Genomic DNA, 14,415 nt, shown 5'->3' on the forward strand with positions numbered 1-14,415 from the left:
TGGAACAACATTATGAATTAACCAGTACCCCCAGAGCTCATATCTCTAGCTGCATATGTATCAGAAGATGGCCTAGTCGGCTATCACTGGAAAAGAGAGGCCCATTGGACATGCAAACTTTATATGCCCCAGTACAGGGGAACGCCAGGGCCAAAAAGTGGGAGTGGGAGGGAGGGTATGGGGGACTTTTGGGATAGCATTGGAAATGTAAATGGGGAAATATCTAATAAAAATATAAAAAAAAAATAAAGATATAATCAACGAATCACAGCTCCTGGAAACTCTTAGAAAACTCTGTAAGTTCAGAGAAAGTACTGATTTGTCTAAAAGCCATCAAGATTCATAGCTAGCTCTTCTTTTTAATGCTGCCTTTACTTAAAAGCAATTCTAACTACAGGAGACAGAAGAAATGCCTTGGTCTAGCCCTGGTCTTATTCACAAAGAATGCCCGCATCCTGATAGAAGCCAATCCTGTGAGTACACTAAGTGGCAGTGAGGAATTAGGATTAAGGACCAGATCATGGTTGCTAATCACCCTGTCTTACAGAGATTACTGTAAAGCAATTGGAAGGGGCAAAGCAATCATCAGGCCATCAAACAAGGAAGGTGAAAAGAGAAGAATCAAAACCAGAAACGGCAAAGATGCAGATGATTCCAGAAAGGTACAAAGAGGCATCCACACTCTACATGGGTTTCGCCTGGATCACCTGTGCCACACACTCGGTCGAGTCAGCTTGACAGGCTGTGTAGCCTAAAAGCCACCCACAAGGCAGAGAGTTTCAAGGAAGCTCACCTCCTGGAGTTTTGGCGTTCTCATACTCATACTCTATTCCCGAGTTAGTCTGGTGTACAGATCTACGAGCTCTCTTTTAATATTTTATTATAAATGCCTTTTAAGATTAAATTCTGTTATGATTCCACATTGTTCCAAGGTCCCAGAAGCCTGCAAGCTTGAAATCTGAGCTTGAAATCCAGCAGGACTGGAGAAAGGAAGTTACCTATTCAGTTACTAATTAAGCATTACAAAGACAGTAGCTCAGAGCTGGTCTACAAAATTTTTACCAAGGACAGTAGCAATTCTCACCCAAACTAGGGAATAATAGAGCTAGGGAATCCCACTGAGACAGAGATCTTCTCTACAGCTAGGTATAGCAAGCTTCACATTAGAAGCAAGTTGGTAAATTCTTCTATAGACCCAGGAAATAAGGTGTTGGGGTATTGCAGTATTCATGATAAGGTCTGCTAGTGCAGAACCCCTGGTGGTGGGTTTAACAATAAACTAGTTTATACCTGACCCCCTTCTTTTGAGGCAGCACCTGGTCCCCACCTTCTTTCGATGTATACATTCCTTTTGTATTGCGTCACTGTAATTTGGTGGATTGTATTTTTGCCTGGTTTCTTGTTATTTCTTTGGTATAAAAAGTTTGATGCTCCACCTGACACAATACATTCAGATTCTACACAACCTCTCTTGTGTGCATCTGCCTGTCATTTCATGCAATGCTTTGCCCACCTACGACTAGACACCCGTTCCACGCAGACAAAGGGGCCCAGAGGGTCTGTGGCACACCTGTAAGGGAATGTAACCCTGATAGGGCCTTTATTTTGCAGAGTGAGACTAACCTTCAGCACATTTGAGACTTCTAACTTTTGGAAGCCAAATTCATTTGTGTGTTTAAAACAGTGAATTTATTTTAAATTTAAAATTCATTACAGCAGTAACAAGAAACAATTCACCTTCACAATATGTAGAAGGAAACAGCAGTTTCATTTCCTTAAAATATGTGTGTTGTATTTATTCTGCTAGGTGATAATGATGCTTCATAGAAGACAGCTTAGATAAATTATGAGTTATTGTGGCTGAAGATAAAACTTCTAACCATCAGAACTAATTTAACATTATGACACAAGAATATACTTTAACATATGACACAAGAATAGTGTTAAATGCTTAATGGATAAAAATGTAACAAATGGAATGAAGCTATTGGCTGTCATGATGGAAACTGATATAAGCACCATTTTATTCCAGAGTGGGGGGAGCATGGTTTGTCAAATGCATGAAAGAACAATGACAAACACGTGCGAGAGGAGCAGCTCCTTGTGAAATGGCTCCTCCCGTCTTAAGTTACTTGACTTTCTTCTCACACCTTCCTCTGCAGTGAAGCACATGGCTTGCCATTGATCTGATTTCGAATTCAGGAGCATGCCTACTTTCCAGGAAACTGCAAATAACACCTCAAACTTAAAACCCCAACAATGTACTTAAATATATGTAAAAGTATCTCAAATACTAACCCAAGGAAACTCTTTTTTTTTTCTTTTTTACCTCTGAGCAAAGGGACAACAAATGTCCCCACAAAACTGGAGAACCAAAGCAGGGGCAGAATCTAGCTGAGACATACTGGAGAACTTACAATTGACTCTGTAAACTTTGTCTTACAAAGGATGAAGTCTCATCGTTTTTAATCATCAAGGGATTACAATACACCCTTCCATAGTGTACTCCAGGACATGAAAGTCTTACATGCAAAGCCAGGAGTCTGTTTTGTTCCAAGAGACTTGTGCCCTCTGGTGTTTAATTTCACCTTTACAAACTAGGACTTCATACAAACAGAACCGAGAAGCTGAACTGCAGCTAAAAATGCAGCACAGATTCACAATTATTTAGTGAAAATTTTTCATCATGGATTATTAAATATTCTGTTTTTATTCTGAAGACATATTAGAAGGTCATTACTAAAGGGCTGAGTCCTGAGGAAGGGAGAAGGGCATGGGAAATTTGAATGAGAATTAAATATAATCCATGTACATTATACGAAACTATCAAGGAATAAATCAAAATTACTTTTAAAAAGTTAAGCCCTGTCCATACAAGAGTCCTTGCCTGGATGATCTGTATTTTCCCTTTGGCTTTACAAGGAGAACAAAAGCAAGTGATCTAACATTTTGCAGCAAAGTAATGACTAAGTAGAGCATGATGTTATTACAGCAGTATGGTTCATTAATGATTTATAAAACAGTAAACATACAAGATGGATTGGAAAGACGATGTCTGTGAGAGCATTGCCCAGTGTAAGAAATAAAATGTGATCAAGAGTTTCAGCCCTCTATATAGCAACTCAGATTATCTTTCAGGGATAGATAATCACTCTCTTAAATTTGACATCTAAATGACTTATTTTTAAACTTAACTTCTTTAGGGTTTATTTTTGCAGTTTGTATAACATGGTTACCTTCTTTTTAAGGTTGAAAATTAACTTTAAAATATTATTTTGTAAAAAAAAAAAATTACAGGTGAGACCAACTATAGTTGATTACAGAGGCAAAAGCGAGGGTCCTGGCATGTTGGCAGCAAGGGGCCATGGTTGCTGTTCTTGTGTTACCTTCGCATGTGAGAAGAGTGCATGACAACTTTCATCCCAGCAGAGACATGATTAAGGGGGGTAGAATTAAGACAGTGTTATATAATCAGTAAATGGCTGTGGCCTTAAAAGGTTACACCTTTAATGTGTCCTATGATGTTCTACAGTTTTAAGGTGTTCTATGGCCACACTACCTGAATGTAACCAGTCTTCCTAAAGGATGTAAGGGGAGAAATGGGTCAGTGAGTGAGAACCTCAACTGGGTATATTTTTGCTTTGGCTGATTTGGTAAGTGAAGCCATATATAAAGAGTTAGAATGGAAGCGTAAGGCAGTATATCCCGGAGTCTGAAGTTGAAAGAGCTGAAGCCATGAACTTGTCCTGCTCATTGAACAACACAAAGCTTCAATGTCGGGGGCTGTCTCACTCACTAGCCTCAGAAATGATCCACAGTCTTAGTCTGTCTGTGTGGCTATCACAGCATGTGACATGGCATGGCTTATAAAGAATAAGACACTATTCCTCACAATTGGAGAGAGTGGGAAGTCCAGATTGAGGCACCGGCCTGTGGTCTGCTGAGGGTCTCCTGCCTTCATCCTCACTTGGTAGAAAGCAGGAGGCTGAGAAAACAAGCTAATCAAATGCTGAGAGAAAAAAACAAATGTTTGGGGGTGGGGAGGGGGTATGTGTGTGTGTTATGTGAGTGGTGTGTGTGTGTATGTGTAGTGTGTGATGTGTTGTATGTGTAGTGTGTGGTATGTGTGTATGTGTAGTGTGTGTGTAGTGCATGTAGTGTGTGTAGTGTGTGTGTATGGTGTGTGTACTGCTTCCTACAAGATCATGGCCTCCATTTTCACTGGTTGTTATTAAATGCATAGGTGTATTTGTATACACATACACATAACTAAATATAATCTGTTGAATTCTATGATATTATTTGTATGTACAGTTTCAGAACTGACCATGCACTGAACAAAGAATTGGTAAGTCCCCAGGGAAGATCACCTCCCCCACCTCTCCCACACCCAGCTTCACTTGGCTGCCTGTACTTCTGGGTATGGTTGGGACCTCAAGGGCTTTCTCCATCCAGTTTGGCATGCCCATTGGTGTCATATTTGTTCAACTCATATTTGGACGGTCATGTTTGGGGAAAAAAAAGCTATTTTTAAGACCAGAGTCTAGATATGTAACACCAACTAGCCTCTAGCCTGGTGCTTTCTATGTAGACCAGGCTGGCCTCAAACATGGACAATCCTCCTGCCTCAGCTTCCTGACAGTTAGGATTATTAGAGTGAGTCGACAGACCTAGTTAAAAAGCCTCACTCCTAAGAGTAGTTAGGTGACATAAACTGGACTCCAGTGGTCTGAAAGGCTAAAAGAGAAACCTTCAAGTTGGATGGGTAAGGAGGTGAATGTGGGTGGGGGTCTAGGAGGAGCTGAGGAGGTAAATACTATCAAAACAAGCTATATGCATTCTCAAAGAATTAACAAAGTGTGTGTGTGTGTGTGTGTGTGTGTGTGTGTGTGTGTTGTGTATGCATGTGGACCTTTGTTTTAAGAACTGTATCCCTGCAGAAGCTCTCATGGCCTAACTTTCTGCTAAGGCAGACTCTAAGCTTGCCTCGTTGGCAACAGCTGAATTTTGGAGAAGGCTCTGCACACATCCACTACTGGGACGATCACCTGGATCCCTGAAGTCCTTGTTTCCCACCCCAGGTTCTGAGCAGGACGATGGATGCTCACTTACACAAACCTGCCCTCTGGGAGCTCCCTTATGCTCCGGGGACTTAACAGTTCACATAAATCAGCCCGCACAGCAGACATCGCATGCTGTCCCTCCAGGTCAGCTCAGGAAATGCTGATAACATCGCTCCCACCACACTTTCCTCTCACCTCCTGCTCTGAATCAACTCATCCTGCCAATGCCAAGTAGAGGAAAGCAGCCTGAATGTAACACACACAGACACACACACACACACACACACACAAGCACGATCCAGGCCAAGTGAAACATAATCTTCATAGTGAGAATTACTGGTAATTTCTAAGGCTCTCATCTGGGAATTCAACTTGCAGCCAGAGTTACCTGAAGTCATTCACCATGGCTGAAGTATGAGAAACATGTTTTATTGGTCCAACTTATTCCTGGGCATCCATTCAGCTGTCTCCACTGTGAAGTTGGGCACTGTGCTGAGAACTGACCAGCAGCTCCCTGGCACCCACAGAGCCAACTGCATCACAACTCTCCATCAGCCATCAACTCATCCCCTTCTTTGTAATTAGCGTCCTTATATTTGCATATTCTTCCCTCCCTCTCTTTCCCAGACAGCCTTGGTATTTCATCTATTTGTGTTCTTGGATTTTCACCTACATCCTAAGGTCTTAGCCAATGCTGTATGGTAAGAATACTATCAGCCATAACCATCTATATATCTTCCCCATTGCCTTGGGTCTCCACAGGGAGAAAGGTATTTTATTCATTACTATGGTCTCCATAGTGAGTGGTGTTTCCAACAGAGCAAACTAGCAAGTGGGCATTATTTAAAAGAAGGAAAGGATGGCTGGCTGAAGAATAAAGATACAGGATGATAAAACGCTTTCCTCAGCCATCAAAAAAGAAGAAGTAGGCCACGTGTAATGGAACATTCCTTTAATTCCAACAGAGGCAGGTGGATCTGTATGTCTTTGATGGTGGTCTAGTTTACATAGCCCAGGCCAGCCAGGGCTACAGAATGAGACTCTGTCTCAAAAGAGAGAGGAAAAAGGGGGGAAGGTGTGAAAAGCCTTTTTAAGAATTCTTACATTTTATTTGTTTGGCTCTGTGTGTTCATGCCACCACACATGTATGGAAGTCAGAGGACAGCTTGCCAAAGTTAGTTCTCTCGTTCTATCCTTGTGTCCATGGGACAGAATTCAGGTCAAGAGGTTTAATGGCCAGTACCTTTACCCACCAGGTTGGCTCACAGGTTGAACTTCAGTTGTCCAGGTGGGCTTGTAGAACTTACAAAGAATGTACACAGCAACAGAAATTAACTCTTAAGAATGGGGCCAGGATGAAATGAAATAAAAGCACTCAGGAAAGAATCTGCAGAGGGAGTGGAGGGAGGCAGCATACTCACTGGCTACCGCTGTGGACATGGTCAGTTCCTAATTCCTGGAAATTATGACTATTGTTTTAACAATCTGCAGTGAGTTAAGGACCTCGAAATGGGGTAAAGGACCACTCTGGATGATCTGAATGTTCCCGATGTAGAGTCAGGAAGTAGGGAAGTGTCAGAGAGGGGGCTACACGGATGCTCAGCAGTTAGGAGTGCTGCTGCTCTTCCAGAGGACCTGGGTTCAGCTCCCAGCTCTCTCATTATGTAGCACACATCTACATCAAACTCTAGCTCCAGGGGATGCAACACCCTCTTCTGGCCTCTGTGAGTACCCACACACATGTGGCAGGCAGATGCATGCACATACATATATGTTTAACATTTTTAGTTTTTACAAAGCGTCTCTAAGAAGATACAAATAAAAATAAAAAAAACGACAAGATTACAGCACGGTTGTTGCCAGATGAACCATAAACCAATGAAGGGAAGCCTGTAGACACTTTAACAATCAAGGAAGAGTTCTGCCCAGGTCTCCACCAACACCTTGGCCTCAGCAACAAAGGCTCATTTGCACAATGCTACCCTATTACTGTCAGATGATAAACCACATTGTCCTAGGCTGTAGCATCTGTGGGGGCTTCTGAGAACAAAAGTTGGAAGCCAATGTAGGGATGCTATTCAACATCAAGAGCAATGTATTACAATAGGGCATATTTGTGTAATGAAGGAGAATTTTTCATCTTTGAGCTTCATCCCAGAACTCTATAAGCAAATAACAGTTGACAGAGTAGGCCTATGTACTTATAAGGTTAGCCTTGTTTGCTATGCAAGAGCTTGGGTTTTGAATTTTGTGGGCCTCCCAACATGGTTGGTTGATAAGTGTGCATCAATGGTCCTTAGCTATGATTAATACAGAACTCTTGCCACCCTTTCCCTTAGGGGAAAATTCCTTCTAGTTATGAGAACAGAATTATCACAGGGCCAATCGACCAGTCACGGGTGGGAGGAGCCACTTCTCAGAATGGGGACTCACCATAAACCCTGCTAAAGAGACAGGTGGGAAAATCATCCCTTTAATGAGGCACTCTACCTTCTCTACTCGCAGTATATCCTGTTACAGAGCCAGAGACATGCAGCTTCCAAGGTCTTGCCAGTTTTCTACGTTAGGCTGAGAAGAGCAGCCTAGCTTCTGTTCTCCACCTACTTCTTCTCCAACATGGCTTCCTGACACTTCTGGCTTTTCCTTCTTTCCTCTGTTCTCCTCCTCTAGACTGGGCTGGCTGAAGCTTACCACTTGCCTACCCCCCCCCCCCAATATTTTTCTTTTAAGCCATAATAAAATTGTCCTCAGGCTTATAGAGAAATGCACAAATGAACATATCTCAACAAGTGTGAAGAAGACGCCCCTCAGCTTTGCTGAAGAGACTTACTGAAAATTGGCTGTAGTCTCTCTTTGCTACTCATCTCATTTTTATCTTTCTACTAAGACTTTTAGTAATATATTAATACTGTTAGTGCTTTCAAACATGGTATACATATAAAAATCAAGGGGCAGGTGCGTTACAACCAAAAGCCTGACACCAGTACACACAGTATTAGAGTGACCGAAACACAAAGAGTTAAAGAAAACCGCTGTCGGCTTCAAGGATGCACAGACATGAGAAATCCCATCCTCAGCTGTTCAGAACACAGTGCAGTCTCCCAGGGAACCTACTTGACAGTTTCTTGTATAACTCAATATGTACTTACCATGTGATCCAGCAAGCCCACTCCTGAGTATTTACCCTAGAAAAATAAAAAAATTATTAATTTATTTAAAGTTATATACATCAGTTTATAATAGTTCTGCTCATACATGACTAACACCTGAGACAATCTACTCATCTTTTTTATGGTAGAGAAATCATGGTTCATTTACAGAATGGAATATTACTGAGCAGGGAAAGGAACACACCATAGATAGGAATTCCTGGAACAATTGATAAATGTCATAGACAAGCTTGCTTAGTAAACAACGTCAGTCTCCAGAGTGCACGCTGTGTGACTCTACTTCTACGTCACAGCTTTATAGTATCATCAGTAGTTAAGACAAATAAATGGAGAACAGATTAGTGATCCTCGAGGATCAAGGATGGGTAAAGGCATGTGGAACAAAGGGGTCTGCTGAATTCTCTCTGCTGGGGCATGAGGCGAGCCTAAAAGTGCATTTCTATCAGAGACCTATACATCCTGAGTGAGTACATCTTTAATAAATGGCAATTAGGGAAGAGATTATGTTTGTTTGGAAGGACGTTTGGTAGCTGAATACAGCACAGTTTCATGCTTTCCCCAAAGACGATGTCAATGCATGCTTGTTGAACAGAGCAGCGACTCTATCCAATCGGCTGCACTCTCTCTCTTGGAAGCAATACTCTAACTTCGGGCTTTAAGATTTTTGGTAAAATATTAATACTATTTCTATCATGGTATATGCTATGGAAATATTTCTGGTTTAAACAATGCTTCACTTAAAATGTCAAGTGACAGAAATTTAGTTTTCCCAGCCAATTATTTGAAACTCTGACAAATATCATTAATAAGATAACAAACAGAAGCACTGTTGAGAAAAACTGAAGATGAACATTAAAAAATGGCAAGGCATTGAATCCACAGACCGGGAGAGTGGCCAACATGGCAATAGAGGGGTCTGCCCGCAGGGACAGTGCAGTCCCTACGGCAGTCTCCAAAACCGCAGCAGCACAACCAAGAACTTCACTAAAAAATGAGTTTTAATTACTAATAATTGTAACCATGATTTTTGTGTGTGGCTTTCTAATTAAAAAATAAAAATTTAAAAAGGCAAGAGGAGCACCTGGGCCCAGGGCGTGGCTCCGAGCCAGGGAAGTCACCTAGTAAGGCCACGTCTCTGGGTTCCTCCCCGTACAATAGAGAACAAAAATGAGTTGTTTGGACGGATGTCACTACTCAAGGCCTTGCTACCTCAAGCAGGCATATGAGTAATGTTCATGGAATGAATCTTGATTAAACATGGATGATTTGTCAAACTGTGCCATTATTTTATCTCAGCTATTAACTCTTGCTAGTATCTGCCTTTCTGTTTGAATCAGCGAGACACACTTTATGAAGTTATCATTATTTCTAGCTCTGACAATGATGTGTGTGAATCATAAATTCACAGATTTTCTGCTTACCATATCCTCGGCACGTGCCTGTCTGCTGCGCAGTCTACCAGTGACGTCTGTTAGGATCCTCTCTGTTAGTCGCTATACTGACAGGTAGCACATCGGACTCAAATTCCTCAGTTCTGATGAATCGGCTAAGCATACTAGCCAATAGTGTGTGTGTGTGTGTGTGTGTATGAATGAATAGAAATAATTTCATCTATCAAAAATTCAATACTTTACTCTGTGCTTGTTTCTCTCTAAACTGTAACACTTTGGTATACAGAAAATCCAATTTTCACAATTTTTAAAACATTTTTACTTGCAAAACAATTACTTCAGAGCCCTGCACATTGTTTTGAAGATATTCTTTCTGAAGAATGATCATCTCCAATTTACTTAGGTATCAATAAACTTCTCCATAAACACTTTTAATTGTATAGCTTCACAGGATCCAACTTCTTCATAAACACTTTTAATTGTACAGCTTCACAGGATCCAACACCATGGGGAATGATACAAAAGCATCCTCATTTCTATAGTGTGTACGTGGGTATCATTTATAAATAATCAAACTGGAATCATCTCACTAGTTACAAGTCAAACACGCAAAGGACAATGCCTATAATTATGCTACGTAACTGACGAAGGAAACCCTACTTACTCTGTCTGAAGCACTCAGCGCAGCACTTTTATTTATTTATTTATTTATTTATTTATTTTTCACTCTATGAATAGGATCATAATGAGGTCACCTGGGCAGCTTCAGTTTTCTTTATTTTAATTCTTAGGATGTTGTTAATATAGAACATACTAATAAGAACTACTGCCTGTGATTAAGCAAACAAAAAAGGTAATCTTCAAAAAGAGTTTATACTAGCTCCCAAACTTTCAAACTCCATAGCTTATCAGCCACTGACTTTAATTGGTTTCCACAGGAGATAAATTTTATTATTTGCTTTCATACACAGAACCATGATAACATTGTGAGGGGCACACAAGGAGTTCAAACTGTAAAGAATCCAGCTCTGCTACAAATGTCAGTCTCAACACTCAGTCAAGTTATTTATGTCCAACCATATGAACATATGGATGCAGTGTCTTGAATATTAAATTAAAATAAATGTCATACAAAGTGAATGAATTGTTATCAGTTTAAATTTGGAAAGATACTTTTTTTTCTTTAAATTCAACCTGAAATAAAACCATAGCAAAGCAATTCAAACATGGAATAGATTTAAAATATTTGGGACAATCATCCAGTCTCAGTATCATAAGGTAAGTGGCTTCTAATATCCTAGCAGCATTGGGGAAAGCAGCAAGGGGCCTCTCTATGAACACAGAAGCAGTGCTTATACATATACACAGTGCTAAGGCGAAGAGGGCCGCATAATTATTCAGTGTACACAGACTGACACATCATCTCATAACTTAAGACTAAGATTTCAGAATGCGTACATTCACATTGACCTCTGTGCCACAGACCCCAGTACTTAGGGACACTATTTCTTGCTAAACTGGTTGCAAAGCGCTTACCTGCTTCTGTAGCCATCGTTCGCGCCTCTGCTGCCTTCGCAGAGTCCTCAACTTGCTTCTCTCCCTGTTGTTCAGCCTGTGGTTAATGGTGCCCAAGGGGAAGCTGGCAGAGCGCAGGAAGTCCAGCTGGGAGAGGTGCTCCTCTTGGTCCGAGGCCTCCAGCACGCTCCTCCCTGCTGAGGGCAGATCCATCAGGAATGGCAGGCTGTTAGCGTTAGCGTGATCCGAGTAGACTGAAGAAGCTTCTAGGCCGCACTGGCATTCTCTTCCCCTTTGTGCCTGGGTCTCATGGGGAGCCACTGAAAGTCTGTGCAGCAGCATATTCGGATCAAAACTAGGTGGGCTTTGAAAGGAGCAGCTACTGTTACTACACGGTAAAGCCAAGCCTGAAAGGTCAATGGGCCCCGTTTCATTTAGCCTGGGATAGGCAGTAGGCTTACGATGTATTTCATATAAAGTGGGTAATAAAATCAGCTTCTCACTGATGTTCAGGTCCAAACTGTGTGACTTTCTGTGAGACGCTCTTGAAGGACACCTGCCGGTGTCAGGCTGAGGAACAAAAGGCTGGCATTTTGGGTCCGAGGCTTTGAAGAGCAGTTTTTCATTCTTCATCTCAAAATACGTCGCTCGCACCTCCAGGCAGAGTGCTTCTGTAAGTCTTCCGAGGCCGTTACTGTTTCGGGCCATGCTTAAAAGCCAGTGGTTTCTGGTTTTGGAGCCACCACCTGTCAGCAGAGTTTCCTTATCACAACCTGACGGGACTCCGGGATGTGGCAAATGTTTCAGCGCTGGTCTCATTAGTCTCCCTCCCTGTGCTGCTTGGTGATCAGTCCGGCTCTTGCAGAGATGTACAGCTGCAAGCTGGCCACAGGAACATTTTGGAGTGCTGACAAAATTAAAGCCCCCTAATCGGGCCCCACAGAAAGGACAATTCAGTTTCCCAACTGTCCACTGGGCCTACAGGTAGTAAAGGGAAATAAAGACAATGCTGTCATTGTAAAGTGACCAGAGAATGGGTTTAGAAAAAAAAAAAACAAAAAAGCCGATCACATGCACATTTCATTTCTGCTACTGAAAAGGCTAGCCTTCTGTGTTCTGATTAGCAGACAGGACGGCAAATGGAAACAAACCTTCCAGAAAACAGAGATAAGCAACCAGCTACAAACTTCTAGAGTGATACATGCCTGCCACAAATCATGCCTATCTGAACAACCAAAAATTCCTAAAGAAAGTCTCTGAACAATAGGCTGAATACAGATACAGTGTGAACTAACGGGAAGAAAAAAATACTCTATGGAACCAGGAAGCAAATCAGTCTACAGAGCTTCATTTGCAAGTAAAATCCCACAGAAAAGTGTCTGTTCTGATTCACTTCTTGCATGCCAAGCACAGGGGGAGGAAACTTTATCAGCCAACAGAAGAAAGAGCTCCCTGGTTTTCTATATACAACCGAGAGGTATCAATCGCCTAGCTTAGATAGTACATTTCCATATTCAGATTAGAAATTAACGAACTGATTTAAAATTGTCAAGAAAGACAGTGGGGTCTCTGTAGGGTTGTAATCTATTCTGTGAAGTTCAGGACACTTAGAAGCAGGGTGCTAGCATGCTCCCAGGAAATCAAAATCTAAGCATGGATTCAAATGAGAGCCACCACGTGGCACTTTTAAACAAAAACATAAGTTACTCAGTGAAGAAATTTAGTTACAGGTTTTCAAAGGTCAGATTAATTATACCTTTTCAAGACAAGTATTTAACAATGCAAAATAAAATACCTAAAACATTCAATTAACAAGAGAGTTCTTTTTCTGATACTATTTTATTTAATACTACTGAGAGGAAAACATTTCCATTTTCATCACTGCAGAAGAGACATTAATTATCCAGCTTACTTTAAATGTGTGTATGTATGGTGGATGCATAAAGATATTTCATTCTCGTGATACAACTATCAATATTGGTATTGTACTATTCTGGGTGCAAAGGACATACGACCTAGCAAAGAGTAAAATTTTCTGGTTTTATGTTGTTTCCATTCTGTTGGAGGTCCTTAGAAATTAACAGGAAAAGAGTAAGCTCACTGTAGGCATGTTTGAGTGTGTGTGCATATGTGTGTGTGTGTGTGTGTGTCTGTGTCTCTCTGTGTGTATATTTGAGTGTATGTATGTGTGTGTATGTGTGAGTGTGTGTGTGTGTGTGTACGCACACGTAACCATGTGTGCTTGATGATATATTTGCATGTCCCTGTATGCACATGCATATTCACCAGTGTTATATAATGCTGTGTGCATGAGTCTGCATAAATAGACATATAAAGCAGAGGGGAGAGAAAGGCAGTGAGAAGATGGACAGCGGTTGCCAGTTGCTAGGCAATGTCTCACTTGAAAACAAAGAACAGTAGAAATGGGACAAACCAGGTTAGTTAGTATCTGGGCGCACATTTAGAGGCTGGAAATATCAGGTGCACAGTTGTACAGAAAAGTACTGAAGTGCCCCAGAAAGAGTGGACAAGCAGGTGAGTGTAATCAAGAGAACCAGAATTCCTCGTTGTGTTTTGAAACAACACGTCTAAGGAAGAGAAGCCCATGTGACTGGGTTGAAGGGTGTGTAGTCTTCACTTTCTCTGGAACCAAGAAGCTCACCTTCTGCAGCAAGCAGCTGATCCACTCCGGAAGGGCGTCTACATTCATGTGCCACAGGTGACAGGTGTTTTGAGCATCAACTGATTCATGTCTGTCCTGCTATGGAAAAAGGATACGAGTGACTATCATTGCAGAATTTATTTCACAATTTCCATATTAAAAGAATAAGAAATAAAAACCCCACTTTAAATAAATCAAATGCACATTGCTTTCTTTCCCTTCTTCCCACATCCAAAGCTAGGATCCGATTTCTTTTTCAGGAAATAACTACCTGTGATTCAAAAACTGTCGCTGAATGACATATCTAGTGGCTCATTTTTAGATCCATGTATGACATTAGTGTTGTTTGTAGAAACTGTCCCCAACCTTCAATCTCTGACTCTGACTTTCTTTGGATCCTACTGTCAATAAAGAAGTATGTGCATCCTCTATCAGAATATTAATAAACATGATTGGCAGGAAGGGAGTGAACACAATCTGACATGCTGACAACCAGCAGAAACAGGAGGCCTCTGGCTCTCCTCCTGCCTTTTGTCCTGAAGTCATCGAAGTTGAGAAAGAGATCCTGACTCCCTCTCATGGAGGCCCTGAGACTTTTATGTGACTGGTATCTT

At 41.4% G+C, this 14,415-nt stretch overlaps 1 protein-coding gene and 1 long non-coding RNA gene across 14 annotated transcripts in view; one reads left to right on the plus strand and one right to left on the minus strand.

Annotated features, from left to right (window-relative positions):
• The window catches only part of Rnf180 (ring finger protein 180), a 164,252-nt gene that overhangs the window by 107,884 nt on the left and 41,953 nt on the right, over nucleotides 1–14,415 (minus strand). For 7 of the 13 annotated variants that reach the window (XM_030247413.1, XM_006517759.4, XM_006517756.4 and 4 more), the window contains exons 3-5: nucleotides 13,802–13,900; nucleotides 11,161–12,117; nucleotides 8,213–8,248 (exon numbers count right to left, since the gene is read on the minus strand). In XM_030247413.1, coding sequence (XP_030103273.1) covers nucleotides 8,213–8,248; nucleotides 11,161–12,117; nucleotides 13,802–13,900 — 1,092 coding nt within the window. The remainder of the gene's footprint in view (nucleotides 1–8,212; nucleotides 8,249–11,160; nucleotides 12,118–13,801; nucleotides 13,901–14,415) is intronic. The other 6 variants (XM_017315607.2, XM_030247414.1, XM_030247412.1 and 3 more) reach the window with 1 other exon arrangement.
• Gm52064 overlaps nucleotides 1–14,415 on the plus strand; it is an 81,469-nt gene that overhangs the window by 48,004 nt on the left and 19,050 nt on the right. The window lies entirely within an intron of this gene.

The sequence above is a fragment of the Mus musculus genome, chromosome 13, assembly GCF_000001635.26.
Source record: "Mus musculus strain C57BL/6J chromosome 13, GRCm38.p6 C57BL/6J".
Lineage (NCBI taxonomy): Eukaryota > Metazoa > Chordata > Mammalia > Rodentia > Muridae > Mus > Mus musculus.